Source organism: Mytilus galloprovincialis, chromosome 8 (genome assembly GCF_965363235.1).
Source record: "Mytilus galloprovincialis chromosome 8, xbMytGall1.hap1.1, whole genome shotgun sequence".
In the NCBI taxonomy this organism is placed as follows: domain Eukaryota; kingdom Metazoa; phylum Mollusca; class Bivalvia; order Mytilida; family Mytilidae; genus Mytilus; species Mytilus galloprovincialis.
Genome location: NC_134845.1, coordinates 9,756,890 through 9,777,618, shown reverse-complemented (window position 1 = coordinate 9,777,618; position 20,729 = coordinate 9,756,890). Strand labels below are relative to the sequence as shown.

Genomic DNA, 20,729 nt, shown 5'->3' with positions numbered 1-20,729 from the left:
CATTTATTAAGACGTCAGTAATTTCTCTAGCAAATTCATTTCATGAATAGTTTCCACTGGAGCCCAAAGAAAAGGAAAATATATTCAAGGTTGGCAATATCGATGTTTTTTGGTGCAATTTCTGAAGATTAAAAGATAAAAAATATAGGGAGCTAAATGAAGATAATTCAAAATGGAGACTTGCAAAATTACGGAGGTGGCTAAAGGCAAAAAAGGTTACAAATTTTCTGTTTGTCAAATGTTCATTATCATGGACAGATTTTGGGGGTGTGGACGACACGTTTGTGAGTGTTGCATTTATATGATATAATTTACAATATCAACTTGAGTTTTTAAACTGTTTCAACATTTTTACCAATTTTATTAACTTATAAAAATATCTACATGTTAAATGATCATTTTTTATAATCAGTTTGTGACAGACATGTATTTGGGAAGCAGTATTATCATACACTTCTACAAAAATAGCAAAATATATAACACATACATGTAGTTGACATGATTCTATTAAACATATATACTGATTGAATGACCACTGTTTAACTGTATTTGATATCTATACATTTCGAAACTGACTGATATCTTTTTGCCAATTGTTGAATGTCAAATACTTCATGTATATTCAGGATGAAATGAAATAACACAACAGATCGAAATTGAACAATTAATTGTCATGTAGAGTCTAACAGCCTATGCAATTGTTGTTGAAAATATTTATAGCTATTGTATCACTTTACTAGTTTAGTCTTCACTTGGAAAGAAAGATATTTTTGCTAGGTTTAATAAAAAAATGTTCAGCTATAAACATTATCTAGAGCAAAATGATACAGCACAATGCAATCAACTTTTGTAAATTTCCTTATCTATCCATCACATATATTTATAGGATGAACAAAATTGAATTGAGCAGACAGTTGTTTAGTAGGTGTGGAGCTGAAGAAAAAACGATGTTATGGTAATGTATAAATTTTCTTGTTTTGTGAATAATTAATAAGGTTCTTTCATTAATCATTTTTTTAATTTTTTTTTTACTTTTGAACATAATGCTTTCAATAATCTACACAGCTACAGTTTCAGTCCAAAATTCTTAATTTGTTTCATTTAATTTGGCTTTAACAAAATATTTGTTAAGAGAAGTATTTATATTTTTAATCATCTCTTTTTGACTCTCATTGCATAATATATGTGTTTTATGAAGAAACTTGTTCTATCATCCATCCATAACTCCCATCTCTCATTCCTTCTAAAGCACTTATATTGTTATTACACATAAAAAAAAGTTAGCACATGACTGCATTATTCCTCATAGAAAACATTGAATATAAACCTATTGTCTTTCCTTTGATGTTGTATGATGAGTTTTCTTTGCTTCACATTCTTTGACATCAAAGTGTGTTTCAGTTTTTGAAGTCCTTTTGTTGTCACAGACTTATACTGTTTACCATCAGATGACACATGTTTTACTGATCCATCGTGGCACATTACATACAGACTGCCATCTTGTAATGTAGTCATACTCCTGGGTGGTGATGGAAGTGTTAGGGTGTGATGTCTGTCATCAGTACAACTGTACCAGTACAGCATGTTGTTGTTGTTGGTGTAGATATCACAGTAGTATATTCTGTCACCAGAACCATGTAACCTGTAAGGATCACAGTCAGTCTGTATTGTCTGTATCACATTTTCTGTCTGATGATCTATGATCTGTAGTTTCTTGTAACCACCTACAACTAACTTGTTGTTTATAGTGGTTATGCCACTCAACCAACACATCCCAGGAGCGGATATTGATTTAAGTTTGAGTTTATTGTTTATGTTATACATCTCTATATACTCACTTCCCAACTGTCTAACAGCTACTGTAGAGTTGTTGACTGCTGTAACACACCATGGATTACCCTGTACATGTAAACAGTCTACCTGTGATCCATCTGTTTTACAAATTAGTAGTCTGAGCTGATGAGGTAAACATATCACCAGTCTACCATCATCCATCATCACTATATCTGATGCATATCCTCCTCTGTCACCAACTACTGATGTCAGGTCTGTCTGTTGATGCATTGTGAAGATAGACTGTCCTAGTTTGTAGGGTTGTTTTAGTTGATCTTTTATTTCTGAAATATGAAGCTTCTGGTTTGTACACTGAATTTAATGGAAGTTCAGTTAAAAAAAATTATATGCATTATTCATCATTTGTCTCAAAAGATATGTTTGTTTTTTGAAAATGGTTAATTTGTTAACATAAATATCTTGATGAATGTAAAAAAGAAAAATCACAAAAATACCGAACTTAGAGGAAAATCAATTTGGAAAGTTCATAATCACATGGCAAAATCAAATAACAAAACGCATCAAAAACGAATGGACAAGAACTGTCATATTCCTCACTTGGTACAGGCATTTCAAATGTAGAAAATGGTGGATTAAACCTGGTTCTATAGCGCTAACCCTCTCACTTTAATGACAGTCTCATCGAATTTCGTTTATTCAAATTGATGAGTTACAGAAACAGACACATTAAACAAAATAGTCAAAACATGGGTACATCAGTCATCATTATAACAATTTCGAAAGGAACAATTTAACAGAACTTAAACACATCTTCTATCTACGAATACATTGATTGATTCGAGTGTGTGACGTCAGCAATTTTTATACGTCACATAACTTTGTCGTTCAATGTGCATGCAAACAATTTAAAAATTTTACATAGGCAATGTTAGCATACAGGGTTTAAAAATCAAAAGTATGTAAGAATGAATTTCAGAAATAGACCGAGATTTAAACTAGTCCAAAAGGTATATGTATATAATTCATCAGAATCCAAAAATAGTTGATTCCATTACGCGATTAAATGATTTTGACGTTTGTGGTTCAACGTATATAGTACAAAGTCACATTATAAGAACAAAAGAAATACAAAATGTCGCACATACAAAACAAACCACTGAAAAATGAAAGCCAATTCAAACACATTGACGAGATGTATAAGTACCGAGCCACGTCAAACGAATATCACATAAAACCATTCAACAGTAAAAGTTATTATTTGAGAAGTTGATACGGAATATTTATCAACAAGGTCTTGGTACCTTCCGATTAACTTTTTTTAGAAAAAGGACGAGACGTACTTTGACATACCCCTGGTTCATCAACTTTCTACTCAGACACTGATGACGTTTTACAAAGTCTGAGTAGAAGCTGCAAGCTGCAAGCTCTTGAATATCGAATAAGTTGGAAAATATATATCCCATATGCCGGTGAAGTTAGTATATTGCTACTAAGGTGGGAGAAATTTATAATTTCAAAATTAAAATCGTCTCGTTTGTCATAGATTCTGGTACTGAGATGACTGTGTAAGTCAAATTCGAGATATAAGTCTAAAAATGAGGCGGAGGAAGCCGTGTCTGTTGTTTCTTTAATCTCTAGTTCTGAGGGATATATTAATGGAACCCAATTAGAAAAGTTCGGATTGTTTATGGTCAGAACATCATCAATATATCTGAAAGTGAAATTAAATAATCTGGCTTCTTTGATCCTCTTGTTTTTGACAAGTGTTTGGAGGAACTACGATTCATATGAAAATATGAAGAGGTCGACAAGAAGAGGCGCACAGTTTGTTCTCATAGGAATGCCGACAAATTGTTGGAAAAGTCTACCTCCAAACTCAAAAAATATGTTGTCGATAAGAAACATTAGCATACTGAACACTTGTTCTTCTGTGTAGCATTTTTTACCTTTTTGTTTGTCACTATAAACGAAATATGATACAAACCTTGTTTGTCAAATTTTCTCTGGCAAACTACTCTCTGCAGGAATTCCTTAAAAAATGAGAATGTATAAAAATGAAGATATTTTTTTTGAAAATTCGCACTGAGTATAATTAATTTTATTTACGATTATAGTAACTGTAAATTCACTCTACAATGGCGTAAAAACTGGCCGTTTTGTGAATTTCTGAGTGGCAATTACTATATGTCAAATTTACCCTAAACATCAAAATGTATAAAATCAATTTATTGAACAGTTCCTGTCTAGCCTTTTTTTTTTAAGTGTCTTTTTTCAAGGAAATTATTTTTAAAAGTAAAATTTGTTTGATACGGAAGTGTATAACAATTTTGATTTGAACTCTTCATAAAAATGATTGTCTAGAAAAGTTGTAAAAACAACTCATTTAACCCTTTCACCGATAATAGCCCTGCCAAAAGCTACTCTGAGAGATGATGGCGTCCCTGGCTTTTATGACACAAGAGAGATTTCTTTATATGAAATATCAATAAAATTTTGTCTGCATTTATTTTTGTCTTTATTTTATTCACCTACACCATGTGAACAGTTTCGTTTATGTTTTTTAAAGATTTGTTCGGCATAAAAAATTAAATTTGCAAATTTTCTGCATTATTTTGACGAAATTTTAAAAATTTAGATGTTTTTACCTTTAATCGTAATTTTTAAACCAAAACAGAAAAGTTTCAAAATTTTAATTCAGGTTAAACAAATTCCTTACCGTGTACTATATTCATTCCAAGTGTATTTGTACAAAAAAAAAAACATTTTAATGTAGAAAAAGAGGGATTCGTCATCAGCTGTCTGAAGCATGAATCATGGTAAAAGGGGATTCTTTGTGGAAAGTGATAAGTTAAGTGTAATTTCAACAACACAATTTTATTACATTTTGCAATTGACCACTTATATTTATTAGTTAAGTGTTGATAGTTTTCAGTGCAGAGGAACACCCAGCAACATTATTCAAACTATTTGTTTTAATGAAATTTATTTAGATTCAAGGGAAAACAAAATATTGAGTGAATTGGTATGTTAAAAAATGCAAATATGAATTAAAATAAATGGTTCAATGTTTGTCCATTTTCTTTGGTCTTGTCTGTCTTTCGTCAATCAATGATATCTGAACCTGTATGTCCTGTCATTCCATAGAAATCTTTATTTATGTGTTGAAATGTGTAAATTAAACATACCTCTATTTTAGCTGTAAGCCCAGCAGTGTTCTCTAGTATTTTAGCTTTAAGCCCAGCATTGTTCATGTTTACAGTTTCTAATATTTGATTTGTACTTGAATCTATTTTGGTATCAATCTGAAATTAAAATGTGTGTACTTATGATTTTTAAACCAAGAATATTTAAACCTCAAATTTCCTCATCCAAATTTACTGTTTCATGAATTCTGGACCCTAATTAAGGATATGGGTAATTTATCTAAGTAAGCCATTTGTTCATGTGTATTAAAGTTTATGCATTACTAATTCACGAGATGGTCTTTTAGTAAATGAAATAACTGATAAACTATAATAATTACACTGTCTGTTTTATATCAACAACAATATTTCACATGCTGTTCATAAATTTCCTCACTGGTACGGCTATTATTTACTGTTTGCACTTTTTTTATGACTCTGTTGTAATAAAGGAAGCATTTAGTTTTACCCTTGCCCATCTGCATCCTGAATGGTGCCAGGCATATGAAGATATATGGGTTTAAACTATACATAACATGTGTTCTTATGTAGTACAGTTACACCACTGTCCCATGTCAGGGAAGGGTAGGTATCCCTTTAACATGTTTAACACTGCCACATTCTGTATGCATGTGCCTGTCAGGAGCCTTTTATTCAGTGGTTGTCGTTTGTTGATGTATTACGTATTTCATTTTTGTTCATTTTTGATGCCCCATGCATAGGCATTATGTTTTCTGGTCTGTGCTTCTGTTCATCTGAATATCCATTTGTTCATCCGTCCTGCTTCAGGTTAAAAGTTTTTGGTCAATGGAGTTTTTGGTGCAGTTCAGATCCAATCAATTTGGAACTTAGTACACATGTTTCCTATGATATGATCTTTCTAACTTAAATGCCAAATTAGAGATCCCCCCCCTTTTCATGGGGCATCCATGTACTGGAGACACATTCTTGTGCATAAATTAGTTTGTTATTTTTTTTCGTTGAATTGCTTTACATTTTGTTTCTGTGTCTTTTACAGCTGACTATGTGGTATGGGCTTTGCTCATTGTTGAATGCCTCGTTATTGAATGCCTCATTTTTGAATGCTGTACCTTGACCTATAGTTGTTAATTTCTGTGTCATTTGGTCTCTTATGGAGAGTTGTCTCATTGACAATCATACCACATATTCTTTGTTAAATCTCCATCCTTCCCATACAAAGTAATGAAGAATAATCACTCTTGTGTTATTCTTTTTTGTCTCGCTTGATGGCAGCGGTGATGGCAGCGGTGATGGCGGTGGTGATTAGGGCGTCAACAATGTATTAGTTTGTGATTAGGACTAGTTTATGTTGAACAACTAGTGGTTAGTCAGTGATATTTTGTATGCAGTTGTATTAGTATTGGCACATCTCATAACCATGGAAATTATTTTTCCCTGTCCCTCAGTTACGGTCTATTCACTTTGAAATTTTGCTTATTTTTCATGTATTAGTTTGTGATTAGGTCAGTTTATGAGGAACAACTAGTGGTAAGTTGATGATAATTAGTATGCAGATGCATACGCATTGGCATATCTCTCATTTCCATGGCGATTATTTGGCCTGCCTCCTCAGCCATGGTCTATTGACTTTGAAATTTTCCTTAGTTTACATTTATAAGTATGTACTAAGGTTTGTTAAAACTGAACTATTTATGATAAGTTAGGGGCGTAGCTAGAAAGAAACGATGTGCAAGGAAGAACTGGCGAGCGGAGCGAAGCGAAAAAAATGTAGATTTTCGGTCATAGGACGGTTAAAGGAGCTATATTTAGATAGGACTTATAAAAAACTTATGAATGTAAAACTATTAATAAATCTTCTTAATAGAGTAATTAATAAACAACACATATTTCGATACAGAATTTACTCAAAAATGTCCAAAATCTGCTCTTCAGTCGGGATTAGGCAAAAACAAACTTCTCTATTACTTTGTCAATATTCACACTGAGATCCCGATCAATATGCAGTAATGCTAGTAACTGTCGTTTTTTATTGTTGATCGTACATTTGTTTTCAACATACGTAGTACACTGATAGATCCCCATGGTAGTACTCGCGAGATGTTATAAACCATCGTTCGTGTTCGGCATCGAGCGACCTCCCAATTGAATTCGTTAAAATAATACTAGACACGACTTCACTCTCCTGTTTCCTTATCATATGGTCTATGAACACAAACATTAATGAAACTTTCCAATACTGTATTGGGGTGTTTGTAGGATGATTGGCATTGGTAGCGTGTCTCTCACATCACCTGGGTATATTTTCAACGATATCGAAGGGTTCTGATAACTCTTATGCCAATTGGTACATCTCATTCCAAACTAATGAACCGTTCACTGTAAAATGTGCTCCAAAACTACATGTCTATTACAAATTCAAATCTTGTAAAAGATACAAGTTACTGTCTGAATTTGTCATTATCTCCAATGAAACTTTTTTTTTGAAATCAAATGCCGTTAACTAATGATATGTTATCAATTTAAAAAGTGACAACATAGGTGTTTCCTTTAACATTCGATTCAGATAAATTTATATTTTGCCATTTTTTTTTGCATGTCAAATCGATGTGCACGCAACTGCGTGTTAGCGTATAGGGAGCTACGCGCCTGGTTAAAGTCAATAGTATTTGGTATGCAGTTGCATAAGCATTGGAATATCTCATTTCAATGGAGATTTTTTGGCCCCACACCCTCAGTCCTGTTTTTTTTACTTTGAAATGTTTCCTTAGGTTACATGTATGTATGCGTTTAGGTTTGATAAAAAGGGAACTATTTATGTTAAGTCAATAGTATTTGGTGTGCAGTTGTATTAGCATTGGCAGATCTCATTTCCATGGATTTTTTTTGTCCCCTGCTCCCTAGGTCATAGTTTATTGACATTGAATTTTGCTTAGTTTACATGCATTAGTTTGTGTATGTTGAGGTTTGGTAAAAAGGGAACTATTTATGATAAGTCAATGGTATTTGGTATACAGTTGTATTATCTTGGGCACATCTCATTTCCATGAAGATCTGTTAGCCATATACTTACAGTCATGGTTCACTGACTTGAAATATTTACAAAACTTACATGTTAAAATGTTGCTATTTTAATTTTAATATTTGCATTATCAAAATTACCAAATAGCGAGACATTTCTTTGAAATTACAGTTTATTTCATTGAAATAATACAATACCTTTTCAAGTATTTCGTGGATATCCAGAAGTGTTGTCATGTATTTGTTACACAGTGCATCATCCAGGGGTCTTCTCTGTATTATTGCCAGTTCATCTTCTTTGGTGTGGTCAAGTTGAAGGATATTGGTTTTAAGCTCATCTATCAATGGTCCATACTCATCCTTGGTTATACCACATGTTGTGTTATGGCTTAGAAAGTCATTCTTATTCCGTCGGAGTATATGGACTGCTTCTTCATCAAGTTGTCCCAAATTGCAGCAGTTATATAATATAAGACCACACAAACTCAAATCAAGATCTGCTGGTTTGACTGACTTGGCTGTGTACTTACAAAAACAGTTGTGTATACCAGGCCCTGGATTTTCAGCATAAAGTTGTTTCCATTGGTGATGATTTAGAGGAAGAGCTCCACGGTTGGTACAGTTTCCTTTATCTATACAGCACCATGCATTTCTATGGCGTAGATGAAATAAGATGTGGATGACTGCCTTTCTATCAAGGAAATCCTTCAGACATCTGAAGTTTAGGCCTACATATTTTTGTTCTAACTTTTGTTGAAACAATGGAGTAACAACCTCTAAGTAAATAGATCCAACAATAAAGTATCTTCTTTTATCTTCTTTGTCCATTCTATAAATACAGGATAAAAATATTGACTTGCCACAGCCTTAATTGTATTACAAATCTTTTCAACAAAATCATATAACCTGTTATTTTATTTCAAACAGGACTAGAATTATATATATTGTAAATAGTATTTTATGTTATATTGTTTTATGTATTATATCTATGCATTTCATTGTCTTCTATAATTATGTATAGAATGGCTCTCATGGTATTGAGTTATGCTTTACAATGTATTACTATTGATTGTACTTGGTGAGCCATGAGACTTTAATAAAACATTGAATTAAAATATGAATTATTTAATTTGTGTTCTTATATTTGATTTAAAGCCATTACTCCTAATCAATTGTTTTAAGATTGTAATATTATTTCAGAAGATACACATATCATTTATATTTAAAAAAAAAAAAAAAAACATCAGAATTGCCTTAAAAGAATAAAGAAATATTCGAGGTATAAAATGAGTGAATATGTTTTTTTAATTTACCTACTTTTTTTGGTTCACTATGAATAAACCATTGTATAATGGCTGACAATATTCATAACATGGGAAATTACCTACACTGTTTTAGTAACATACATTATACACCTGGGTTTAACAACAATATCAGACTTTAAGAATGAACCTGGATTATAATAGTTTTGAATTTAAAACTATGTAAGATATGTAAATTGATATCGAAAGAATTGTAGGACACACGAAATCAAGTACTACTAATTGTATTCAAAATGTTCTTTTATCGTGTATTCATCCATGATGAACACGAAATATAGAATATTGTTTAACTTTGACTCAGACAATCGATTGTAGTTTTTAATCATTGTAAATTCTCTTTGAGCAATATTTGATAACATCTTGGCCATTTTATAATTCAGTTTCTATAATTTAAAGATTTTTTTTATCACTATAGTGTAATCATTAAAGTTGTTCCCTAGGAACAAAACCTGAAACCCAGAATTTGTTCTTAAATAGTGCCTGCAATACTTGGTTTTTATACGACGCAACTTTTTTGGGGATCGTATTATGTCGTTGCCTGAATCATCGTAGTCCGACGACATATTTCGTTTCCGTACAATAACTTTAGTTTAAAGGAAAGGATCTCTTTATTTTTTCTAGGGTTGGGATTATTTTTGATATAATAAATCCAACCGCTTAGGAATAACGGGTTCAAAACAAGCCTTTTTCTGGTTTCAGAATAATTACTTGTTTAAAAGTATTCCGATTGCTCTGAAATTGAATCACAATGTTTAAATAAATACAATATTATATAATATAATAATAGTTGGGATTTTTTTTTGGGGGGGGGTTATTGTGCCAACAGTCTAGGATTTAAAGGTAAAAAACAGGCATTTTTGTTGTTTCCGGACAATAACTTGTGTTTAAGTGCATGGATCTCTCTGACATTGTCCAAACCACATATCACATAGGGAAGGCTAAGATTGAGTTTTGGGGTAATAGTTTCAAAAATGCAGGAATTACGGACCAAAAAGGGTCAAATACAAGCATGTTTCTTGTTTCCAGATAACTTGTGTTTAAACATAAAAGGATCTCTCTGAAATTGTATAACACGGTTCCATATCTCAAAGAAAAGGCTGGCTGGGATTGAGGTTGGGGTACTCAATACAAGGGTGGATTCAAAAATTTGGAAAGGGGGAGGCGTTGGGTAATTTCTTCAGGGGTTCATATTTTTTCAAAACTTTACAAATTTCAAATTTTTCAAAAATTTCGAGAAGAAATCTCAAATTCAACAGTATTGCGCAACATATTTGTAAGATCTTTGACACATTCATTTTATGTCAGAATATTTTCTCAAAATTTCCCCAACTTTTCATCGATTGGACCTCTGCAGTAGTACCAGGCTGCGTTCAGTGAATCATTTTATTTGTTTTTTTGTTAAAAAAAACATGTGTCAGTTTTTTCTGTTTTTAGTTGTTAAACATTTTTCTATGCAGAGTCTTTATATATCGTGCTGTACATAATGGACTATTCTTAATGTCTTATTGTTTATATCTTTTTTCTTTGACCTATATGTATAATATGGTCTTTGTCAGTTATACCACATTTCCTTGTTCTTTTCAACATTTGTATCAAGTCAGGAATTACGTAGTATTAATGAATAAACTTTGTCGATTGGTATTCACTTATAACATAGAAATGTGTGATTAAATGTCATAAAAATTGCATATGTTATTGATTTTTTTTTAATTTAAAAAGAAAAAAGTAAAAAAAGGTTAAATCATAAAAATACTGAACTCCGATGACAATTAAAAAAAATCAAATGGCAAAATCAAATGATAAAACACATCAAACAAATAGAAAACAACTGTCATATTACAGACTCTGTACAGACATTTTCAAATGTAGCAAATGATGGCTTGAACCTGGTTGTACAGCGCTAAAGCTCACACTTATATGACAGTCGCATCAAATTCCGTTAAATTTACTTCGATGCTTGAACAAAACAGACAGAATTAATTTGTATGCATCTTTATGTTTTTTCGGGGATTACACTAGAAACTCTACCTCTTTGATTTCTTACACATGCAATATATCTGTTCGATCATATTATAGATCTATTTATCTTTTTTAGTGATTACACTAGCAACTCGACCTCTTACTGTAGTAAGGACAAGGAAGGGGGTTTAAACGGCCCTTAAGATGATGTTTCTTGGATTACCATTTAAATGTAAAATTACTATCTTCGTTGAATGTCGATAAAATGATTATTATGCCGCACTGCAACTGAAAAGCTCTCAAACTTACAGTTGCAAATATATGTATATGTCAACTATGACAAAGGTTTCAATCAGCAATACTAGTGTCGACTAGTTCTGTGCAACTTGAAATATTCATTTCATAGAATTGTAAGAGCTCTGGCATAGTTACTTAATGTCCGAATTGATATGTAATTTATAGCTGAGGTTTACATAAGCAACGTTTTGGACAAGTAACACAATACATGCTTATCTATTTTTATAAGAATACTTACATGTATCTACACATCAAATAACATTTTATGACAATCTTATTACTTAAAGCAAAAAATGCTATTTAATCAAAAGTTAATCCTTGGCATACAACACTGACTAGACAACTCTCACAGTCGTTGCAATTTCTACGAATACCAATGTCAAAGTCTTGTCAATAATAGATGTCTGTATAGCCCTTTGATATCATTCAGCAACTTAGATCAGATCTTATATTAAATATATCACAGGTTTCACATATGAATTATATACCGTTTTTTTAATTGATATACAGTTTTAAGGTTTCTTCTATATGCATATATAAAGATTAATTGATAAGAACAATGTATGTAATAAATTAAACAAACTTACTTTTCATTTCTTTCCCTCTTATAAATTTTTAATTATAAATGACTGACAAAACTAATAAAATCAGAAATGACATGTACATGAACTACCTTTTAAACACACATTAAATCAACATGAATTAACAAACAAAAAAAAACACAAAGAAATAAAAGGCACACTTCAATGAGTATTGATTATATATCTAAATTTAACATACAATCATTCAATTTGAATTTAATAATGTCTTCTTAACGACCTATGTACGTAAACAAATGTCAACGATTCAATACTTCACGCAAGCTAGTTGCCCATTCATAGCTCTACCGTAAAAACTGTACCAAGTCAGGAATATGACAGTTGTTATCCACCCGTTTGATGTGTATGAGTTTGATTTTGCTATTTGAGTAAGGACTTTCCGTTTTGAATCTGCCTCGGTTTTCATTATTTTTTTAATTTTACTGTTTTTCTTACTGCTCGATCTTTACTTTTGCATGTGCAGATTTAAAGATGTTTTTGTCGTTGATTTTTGTACTTTGTTGTCGTAATTAAGTTTTCTTAATATTCCGACTTTGATAGCCATTTGGCATGTCTCTGTATTTACTCTTTACATAATTCTAGTCTTATGTAAGAGATATAAAACAAGGCATTTTGCAACACCTTAATTTATATTTGTTATACATGACGCATATTCATGATAATGACATATTATTGTCCGTGTGATTATCTCTTGTAAGAAGCGTTGTAATTATTATAGTTCGCTCTCGATTCTGTTTTTTTCTTATTATTCTTAATCCTGGAATATGGTACAGTAAGACTTCAATTATCTAATTTAATCATGTGTTCTAAACGTTTATGTTTTCGTCAAATATACTTCCCCCGTCTTTGCTGGATAAAACTCCTTCAAGATTATCCTGTACTATTCATGACGAGACAATAAAAGTTCGATTTCTGTGAACAATAAACCAAAGTAAAAGTGCTTTGAGCTTGTATCTGTATGGATAATTTTAGAACATACTCATCCTTTCCCGTCCAATGAAAAGTGAGTGTGTTGCCCTCCAATTTTTATAGTAAATGGTTTTGCCACATCCTTAGTTGTATAATAAATCATTAAAACAAAGTCATATAACCTGTTATCTGATGAATAAAAAGGCGCAAAATGTCATATATTGTAAATGGCATTGTAGTTCATATTGTTGAATGTATTATTTTTATGCATTTTTTAGTTTCGTATATAATAGTTTTCATTTTAATATCATTTTACAATGTATAACTATTGATTGTGCTTGTTGAAAGATTTAACTTTTATAAAACATAGAATTAGAATATACATTTTTTTATTTTTGTCCTTATATTTGGATTAAAGCCATTACATCTAATCAAATGATTTTCGATTGTTACATTATTTCAGAAGATACAAATATCATTTATATTTATTAGATTTTATCAGAATTGCCTTAGAAGTATATAGAGAATAATACATGGCAAAATCCGTATCATATGTCGTATCATCCCGAGACATCAATATCAGCCCGAGGGCCTTTAGGCCCGAGGGATGATATTGATCGAGGGTGATACGGCATGTGATACAGATTTTGCCATGTATTATACGCTTTATCATATATTTCAACAGAAGAGTATTATAGTATATGACCTGTTTTCTGATCCATAGCACTGGGTTACCTTCAGTTCTGCTTTTGTCTTGTTTCAAAGCTTTAAAATAACTGCTCAATTATTTATACGAAGCACCTAGGTTACCTTACAATCTGTTGTTTTGAAAATATTTTGTTTATTATTGTATATATTTAAGTGTTTTGTATTTTTTATAGTTGCATTGAGTGTGCCAAAAAATATGTTGTAAAAACTTGATGTTCGTGACGTCACGTACAATTATGAAAACTTGATGTACGTGACGTTACATACCAAACAATGACGTCATTCCAAAAAATTACCTATTTTTAGAAAAAAAATTCTTAAGCAAAAAAAACTCCTAAAAAACTGACTTTAGTTAAAAAAAAAAAAAAAAAAAAAAAAAGGTATGCGATACCGGGTTTTACCATGCGATACGGGGTATGCGATACGGGTTTAGCCATGCGATACGGGGTATGCGATACAGGGTAGGTGATACAGACTGGAAAAAAGAACCTTTATTAGATATACAAAAAAGCTGTATTTTGTACTAAATATATGATAAACTGGAATATTCGCTATATAAAATGATCGAATAACATTTTTTTTATTGACTTACTTTTTTTTGTTTCACTTTGAAACGTAGCTGACAAAACTCATAAAATGGGAAATTACCTGAACTATTTTTAGTAACATACGCCTGGGTTTACTAATCATATAACTTTTAAGAATTTAACAGGATTATAATACTGTTTTAAATTTAGAACTATGTAATACATATATAAAATGATATCGAAAGAATTGTAGGACCGACAAAAAAGGTACTACTAATTGCATTCAAAAGGTTCTCTAATCGTTTATTCAACAATTAAAATTACAAAATGTAGAATATTTTTAACCTAAGACTCAGACAATCCATTGTAGTTTTAAATCATTTTAAGTTCCCTTTGAGAAATATTTGGGAACATCTTGGCAATTTGATAGTTTTCATAATTGAAAGATTTTTTATCACTATAGTGTAATGTTTAAAGTTGTTCCCTGAGAACAAAACCTGTAATCCAGTATTTGCTCTTATTAAGTGTCAATAATACTCTCGGCACTACTTGGTTTTGATACGACCGCACATGTTTTTGGAATCATATAATGCTATAATGTCGTCGTCTGCGTCGTCCGCAGACACATTGCGTTTTCGGACAATAACTTTAGTTTACATGAAGGGATCTCTATGAATTTTTTTAAGTAGGTTCATTACCCAAAAATTAAGTTTGGACTTATTTTGGAGATGATGGTCCCAACCGTTTAGGAAAAAGGGCCCACATTAAGCCTTTGTCTAGTTTGAGGATAATTACTTGTGTAAATGTATTTCGATTGCTCTGAAATTGTACCAAAATATTGAATTACCACAAGTAGAAGGTTAGGATTCATATTGGGTGTTATGGTGCCAACAGTTTAGGATTTAAAGAGGTACCTAACACTACAGGGAGATAACTCTGTAAAATCAGCTAAACGTTTTAATTACGTTGTGTTGTTAGGGGAGTATTAAGTTTTTCAATGATCAAAATCAGTGTTTGTCAAACTGCTATATAACCAGTGTAATTTTTATGATAAGATGCTTGGTTAAATTTTTTTGAACGTTTTATATTTTTGTCAAAGGGTCAAAGTAAATACTTTGTCAAAATTTTATGAAAATTAAACGAGCCAAATTCATTTTAGTGAAAGTGTTGGGTACCACCTTAAAGACAAAGAACAAGATTTTTTTGTTGTAGTTTCCGAACGATGTATGTGGATCTCTCAGACACTGTACACAAAGGTTTCCTATCAAATAGGGAAGGCTGAGAATGAGTTTTTTTTTCAAAAATGAAGGAACAAGGGGTCAAAAAGGGCCACAAACATGAATGTAGTTTTCCGAAATGAAGTGTATGGATCTCTCTGAAATTGTATTAAAAGGTTGCATACTACAGAGAAGATGCTGGAATTGAGTTTTGGTGTTATTAATACAAAGGTGGTTTCAAAATGTTTGGATTGAAAGTGGGCAATTTTTTCAAAGGGTTCATATATTTTAAAAAAAATACTAATTTCAAAAGTTTGAAAGTGTCGAGAAGAAATCTCGAATTGACAGTATTGCGTATTATGTTTGTAAGATCTTCGACACATTCACTATGTGTCAGAAACCTTTACTTTTTAAAAGAAAATCTGACCACAATCCAAATTAAATATTTTCTCCACTGAAGTATATCATTTGTTCTTTGATGAAAAAATCATGTGACTGGTTTTCTCTTTTTAATTGTTTAACATTTTTCTATGCAGAGTCTTTTTATATCATGCTGTACAGTATGGATTATTCTCAAGCTGTTATTGTTCATATCTTTATCCTTTGATCTATATAAACAGTATATTCTTTGGCATCCATACCACGTTGCCTTTTTCATTGACTTTTTTTTTTATCAAGTCAGGAATCACGTAGTAATTATGAATAAACTTTGTCAAGTGGTATTCACTTTGAGATTAAATGTAATAAAAAATGCATATGTTACTGATTGTTTTTTGAAAATAGGAAAAAGGAGAAAAAAGTATAATCATAAAAATACTAAACTCCGAGGAAAATTCAAACTGGAAGTTCCTAATCAAATGACAAAATCAAATGATAAAACACATCAAACAAATGAACAACAGCTGTTATATTACTGACTAGGTACAGGCATTTTCAAATGCAGAAAATGGTAGATTGTACCTGGTTTAACAGCGCTAAACCTATCACTTATATAGCAGTCGCATCAAATTCTGTTATATTTACAACGATGCTTGAACAAAACAGACAGAATCATTTTTAGACATCTTTCTGTATTTTGGGAATTACACTAGAATCCCTACCCCTTTCATGTCTTACACATCCAATTTTTCTGTTCGATCATTTAAGAGATCTGCTTATGTTTTCAAGTGATTACACTAGAAACCAGACCTCTCACTATAGCAAGGACAAGGAAGGGAGTCAGCACGGCCCTATATATGATGTTACTTGGAATACTATTTAAATGTCTAATAACATTCTTTAACTTAAGTATAAAGGTAAAAATTCATCGAAAGTCGATAAAATGCTTATTATGCCGCTTTGCAACTGAAAAGCTCTCACACTTACAACTGCAAATAGATATATATGACAAAGGTTTCGATCAGCAATACTAGTGTCGACCAATTATGTGCCACTTGAAATATTTATTTCATAAAATTGTAAGGGCTCTGACATAGTTACTAGGTGTCCGAATTGTTATGTAATTTATAGCCGAGGTTTACATAATCAACATTTTGGACAAGTACATGCTTTTATTGTATAGCAATTTAATATTTCCCACAGGACGTAACCAAAAGGTAGCGTGCAATAAATTCTAATATTGCACTAGTGCAATAAATCTTCAAAATTCATGACGTCACTAATGTTTAAATCTTAGTTTAAACTAATGTTGACCTTCAAATATTATATTGCTATACAATAAAAGGGTTATTGCATGAATATTGAGGAATATTGTCCCTTGTAGAACATATATTACACTCACAAGCTCATGCAATATAAAATTCTACTCGGGACAATATTCCCCAATATTTATGCAATAACCCTATAATCTATTTTTTATAAGAATAATTACATGTATCTACACATCAAATAACATTTTATGACAATCTTATTATTGGAAGCAAAAAATGTTATTTAATCAAAAGTTAGTCTTTGGCATACAACAATAACTAGACAACTCTCACAGTCGTTTCATTTTCAACGAATACCAATGTCATAGTCTTGTCAATAATAGATGTCTGTATAGCCCTGTTGATAGCATTCAGCAACTTAACTTGCATTACAAAATGATTTTCTATATATATATATATCAAATCACAGGTTTCACATATGATTTATATACCGTATTTTTAATTGATATACAGTTTTAAGGTTTCTTCTATATGTATATATAAAGATAAATTGATAAAAACAAAGATTCAAACAAACTTACTCTTCATTTGTTTCCCTCTTATAAAGTTATAATTATAAATGGCTGACAAAACTAATAAAATCGGGAATGACATGTACATGCACTATCTTTGAAACACACATTAAATCAATATGAACTGAAAAAAGAAATAAAAGGCGCACTTCAATGAGTATTGATTATTTTTTCTAAATTTAACATACAATCATTCAATTTAAATTTAATCATGTGTTCTTAACGTTTAGGTTTTTGTAAAATATATTCACTATGTTTAAATGATTAGATTTCTCTCGTTTTTGATGGATAAAACTCTTAAAGATTATCCTGTACTATTCATGACAAGACAATAAAAGTTCGATTTCTGTGAACAATCAACACAACTAAAAGTGCTTTGAACTTGTATTCATATGTACAATTGTAGGTCTCGGTTATTGTATAGAAAGGTATATACTATGAAAATTAGAGCGCGGGGCTTTGCCCCAAGCTCTTATTTTCATAGTATATACCTTTCTATACAATATCCAATTTAGCACATATTTACAACTTGAGTAATCCTGTAATTAGTCTACTGATATGTTTTGGCTGACTGGATGTAGCTCATTTACGTAGTTTTGTAAATCTACTCACTATAATATCATTGTAAAAATGGGATTTCAAAAGGCCCTTGACTTTAGAATGTAAAGAAGGTAGCTGCTGGTGTAAGTATGTTTATTGATTTAAAGCGTTGTTTTATTATACATGTACTTATTTACTTGGTAAGATGACAAAATGAATTGATCAAGAGCAGGCAATTCTTAAATTGCAGTGAAAGCTTTACATTCTTGAAAACATTTTTTTTAATTTCACATAAAACCTAAAACTATCTTGAAAATGCTTTTGAATGAGTACAAACAGTTGGATCCCCCTCCCACATCTTTGGTTGAAACATCTCTTAAAATGCCTGAATCTGCCCCTGGTATGTACCCATAGGTAGTCTAGTGGATAGTTTATATGCATGAAATATTTGTCACTGGACATAAGACAACCAATTATCGACCAATTTATGACTAAACATATCAAATTGCTTTATTAATAGTTTCCCTTCAAAAGATTCATGGTTGTCTCTTTTTGTGTACAAAGTAATTGCAGGGAAGATAAAGGATTACAAATTTAAGATTAAGTTGTACTTTAATCAAGGTATAAAGCACCATAATTATTACTCTTCATTTTAATGAAAGAACCTTTTTTAATTGTCCAAACAAAATTCAAATCAAAAGATTGATTAGTAGGATGTTAAAAATCTGTTTGAAAACTAATCACAAACTATTTAGTTAAATTTGGAACACAGAATTTATTTTAAAATAGCCAGTAGCAATTTTTGTTCTAATATCTTGATTACAATACAATGAAATCTTACCCTTGTGGTCATTCATGCGAAGTTACTTAGTACACGGAAAAAGTATGTACTATGAAAATTAGAAGGCAAATTCAAGCAATTTGATTGGACGAGAAGATGTAAGTATGTGCTAATTTAAGATAAACACATAAATGAACTCAGGATTAACACGTTTAACGTTTCGTCAACTAAACACTTATCAGTGACGCTCGAATAATGGAAGTTGAAAAAGCCGAAATAAGTATTAATTGATGAGGAGCATTGATGACCCGCTATTTCGAAAGTGTGTTTTTCGTTTAGCACATACTTACATCTTTTCGTCTAATCAAATTGCTTGAATTTGTCTTATATCTTTCATAGTACATACTTCCGTGTACTAAGTAACTACGCATGAATAACCACAAGGGTAAGATTTCATTGTATCTTAGAACATACTCACCCCTTCTCGTCCAATGAAAAGTAAGTCTTTTACCCTCCAATTCTCATAGTACATGGTTTTCCATGTACTATGAAATGCTATACATGAATGACTTGTCATTGTCAGTTTATCATGAAAGTGAACTCTTTAACAACTGCACTAACGAAGTGTACAATTCCCTGAGGCATTTTCCATAGTGAAAAAGTCTACTGATTAAAGGTGAAAGGGCAATGATTAAAACTAAAGATTTTAAATTTTGCAAATTTTTATACATTTTCTAATGGAACACATATATAGAATAAACAAAAAAAAAACGATTAGGGTAAGGATATAGGTAAAATAGAATTTATTTAAATTATATACCTGACATTTCAGGATTTTTTTTTCTTTCAGCAAAACAATGCCAGACTGCTGATATATATAAAGCAAAGGTTTCTTTCTCAAAAGTAAGCATTTAATGTTGACTGGTCTGAATTTAAATATTTATACAGAGATTATTATACTTTTAAAAATAAATCAAATTTCAAAAAGGAAATTTATATAATACTGTGTTGCTTTTCAAAATAAAAATATCTTAAGATAAATAAGTATTAAATGTTACCTGAAGCAGAAGAAAAACAATTTATCCAATTGGTCCTGACAAACTATGTCAGAGCTATATCATTCCATCCATTGAAATGATGATTACCTATGTTTTACATTTAGTTCATTATAAAAAGTGAACTCTTATTTAGGTTTGAATATATTACAATGGGAAAGGATAGTTTTGTAAGGTCACTCGAAAATGTGAATATTTTCTAAATTGGTCAGACAATACTTGGGCTTAAATCTTCATAAAGCCTCGGTCACACCTTACCGGATAGCTCGAACGGACGCCTAACGGATAAAAAAATAGTTATCCGTTGACAAAATATTTATCCGTTGGGAGTCCGTTGGTGTACTAACGGATATGTAACGAATGCCTAACGGACACACAACGGACATTGAACGTACGTGAAACAGATACATACCGGACAGAACGGACGTCGAACGTACATCCAACGGACGAGTACCGGATAAAACGGACACCTAACGGAAGCGTAACGGATAAAACGGATGAACAAAATAATCTGAAAATTAAAGGCAATAAACCATCTAAAAATTAAAGGCAATAAACCATCTGAAAATTAAAAGAAATAAACCATCTGAAAATTAAATGCGCGTCAGATGGACATGG

General features: G+C 31.3%; 1 protein-coding gene across 2 annotated transcripts in view; it reads right to left on the bottom strand.

The window, feature by feature from the left end:
• LOC143085035 (uncharacterized) overlaps positions 1 to 17,850 on the bottom strand; it is an 87,461-nt gene extending 69,611 nt beyond the window's left edge. The window contains exons 1-4 of one of the 2 annotated variants that reach the window (XM_076261174.1): positions 17,745 to 17,850; positions 8,175 to 8,805; positions 5,038 to 5,096; positions 4,980 to 5,004 (exon numbers count right to left, since the gene is read on the bottom strand). In XM_076261174.1, the coding sequence (XP_076117289.1) occupies positions 4,980 to 5,004; positions 5,038 to 5,096; positions 8,175 to 8,804 (714 nt within the window). In that variant the 5' untranslated portion in view covers position 8,805; positions 17,745 to 17,850. Of the gene's footprint in view, positions 1 to 4,979; positions 5,097 to 8,174; positions 8,806 to 17,744 lie in introns of both variants that reach the window. The other variant, XM_076261170.1, reaches the window with a different exon arrangement.
• Between the last annotated feature and the right edge of the window lie 2,879 nt (positions 17,851 to 20,729).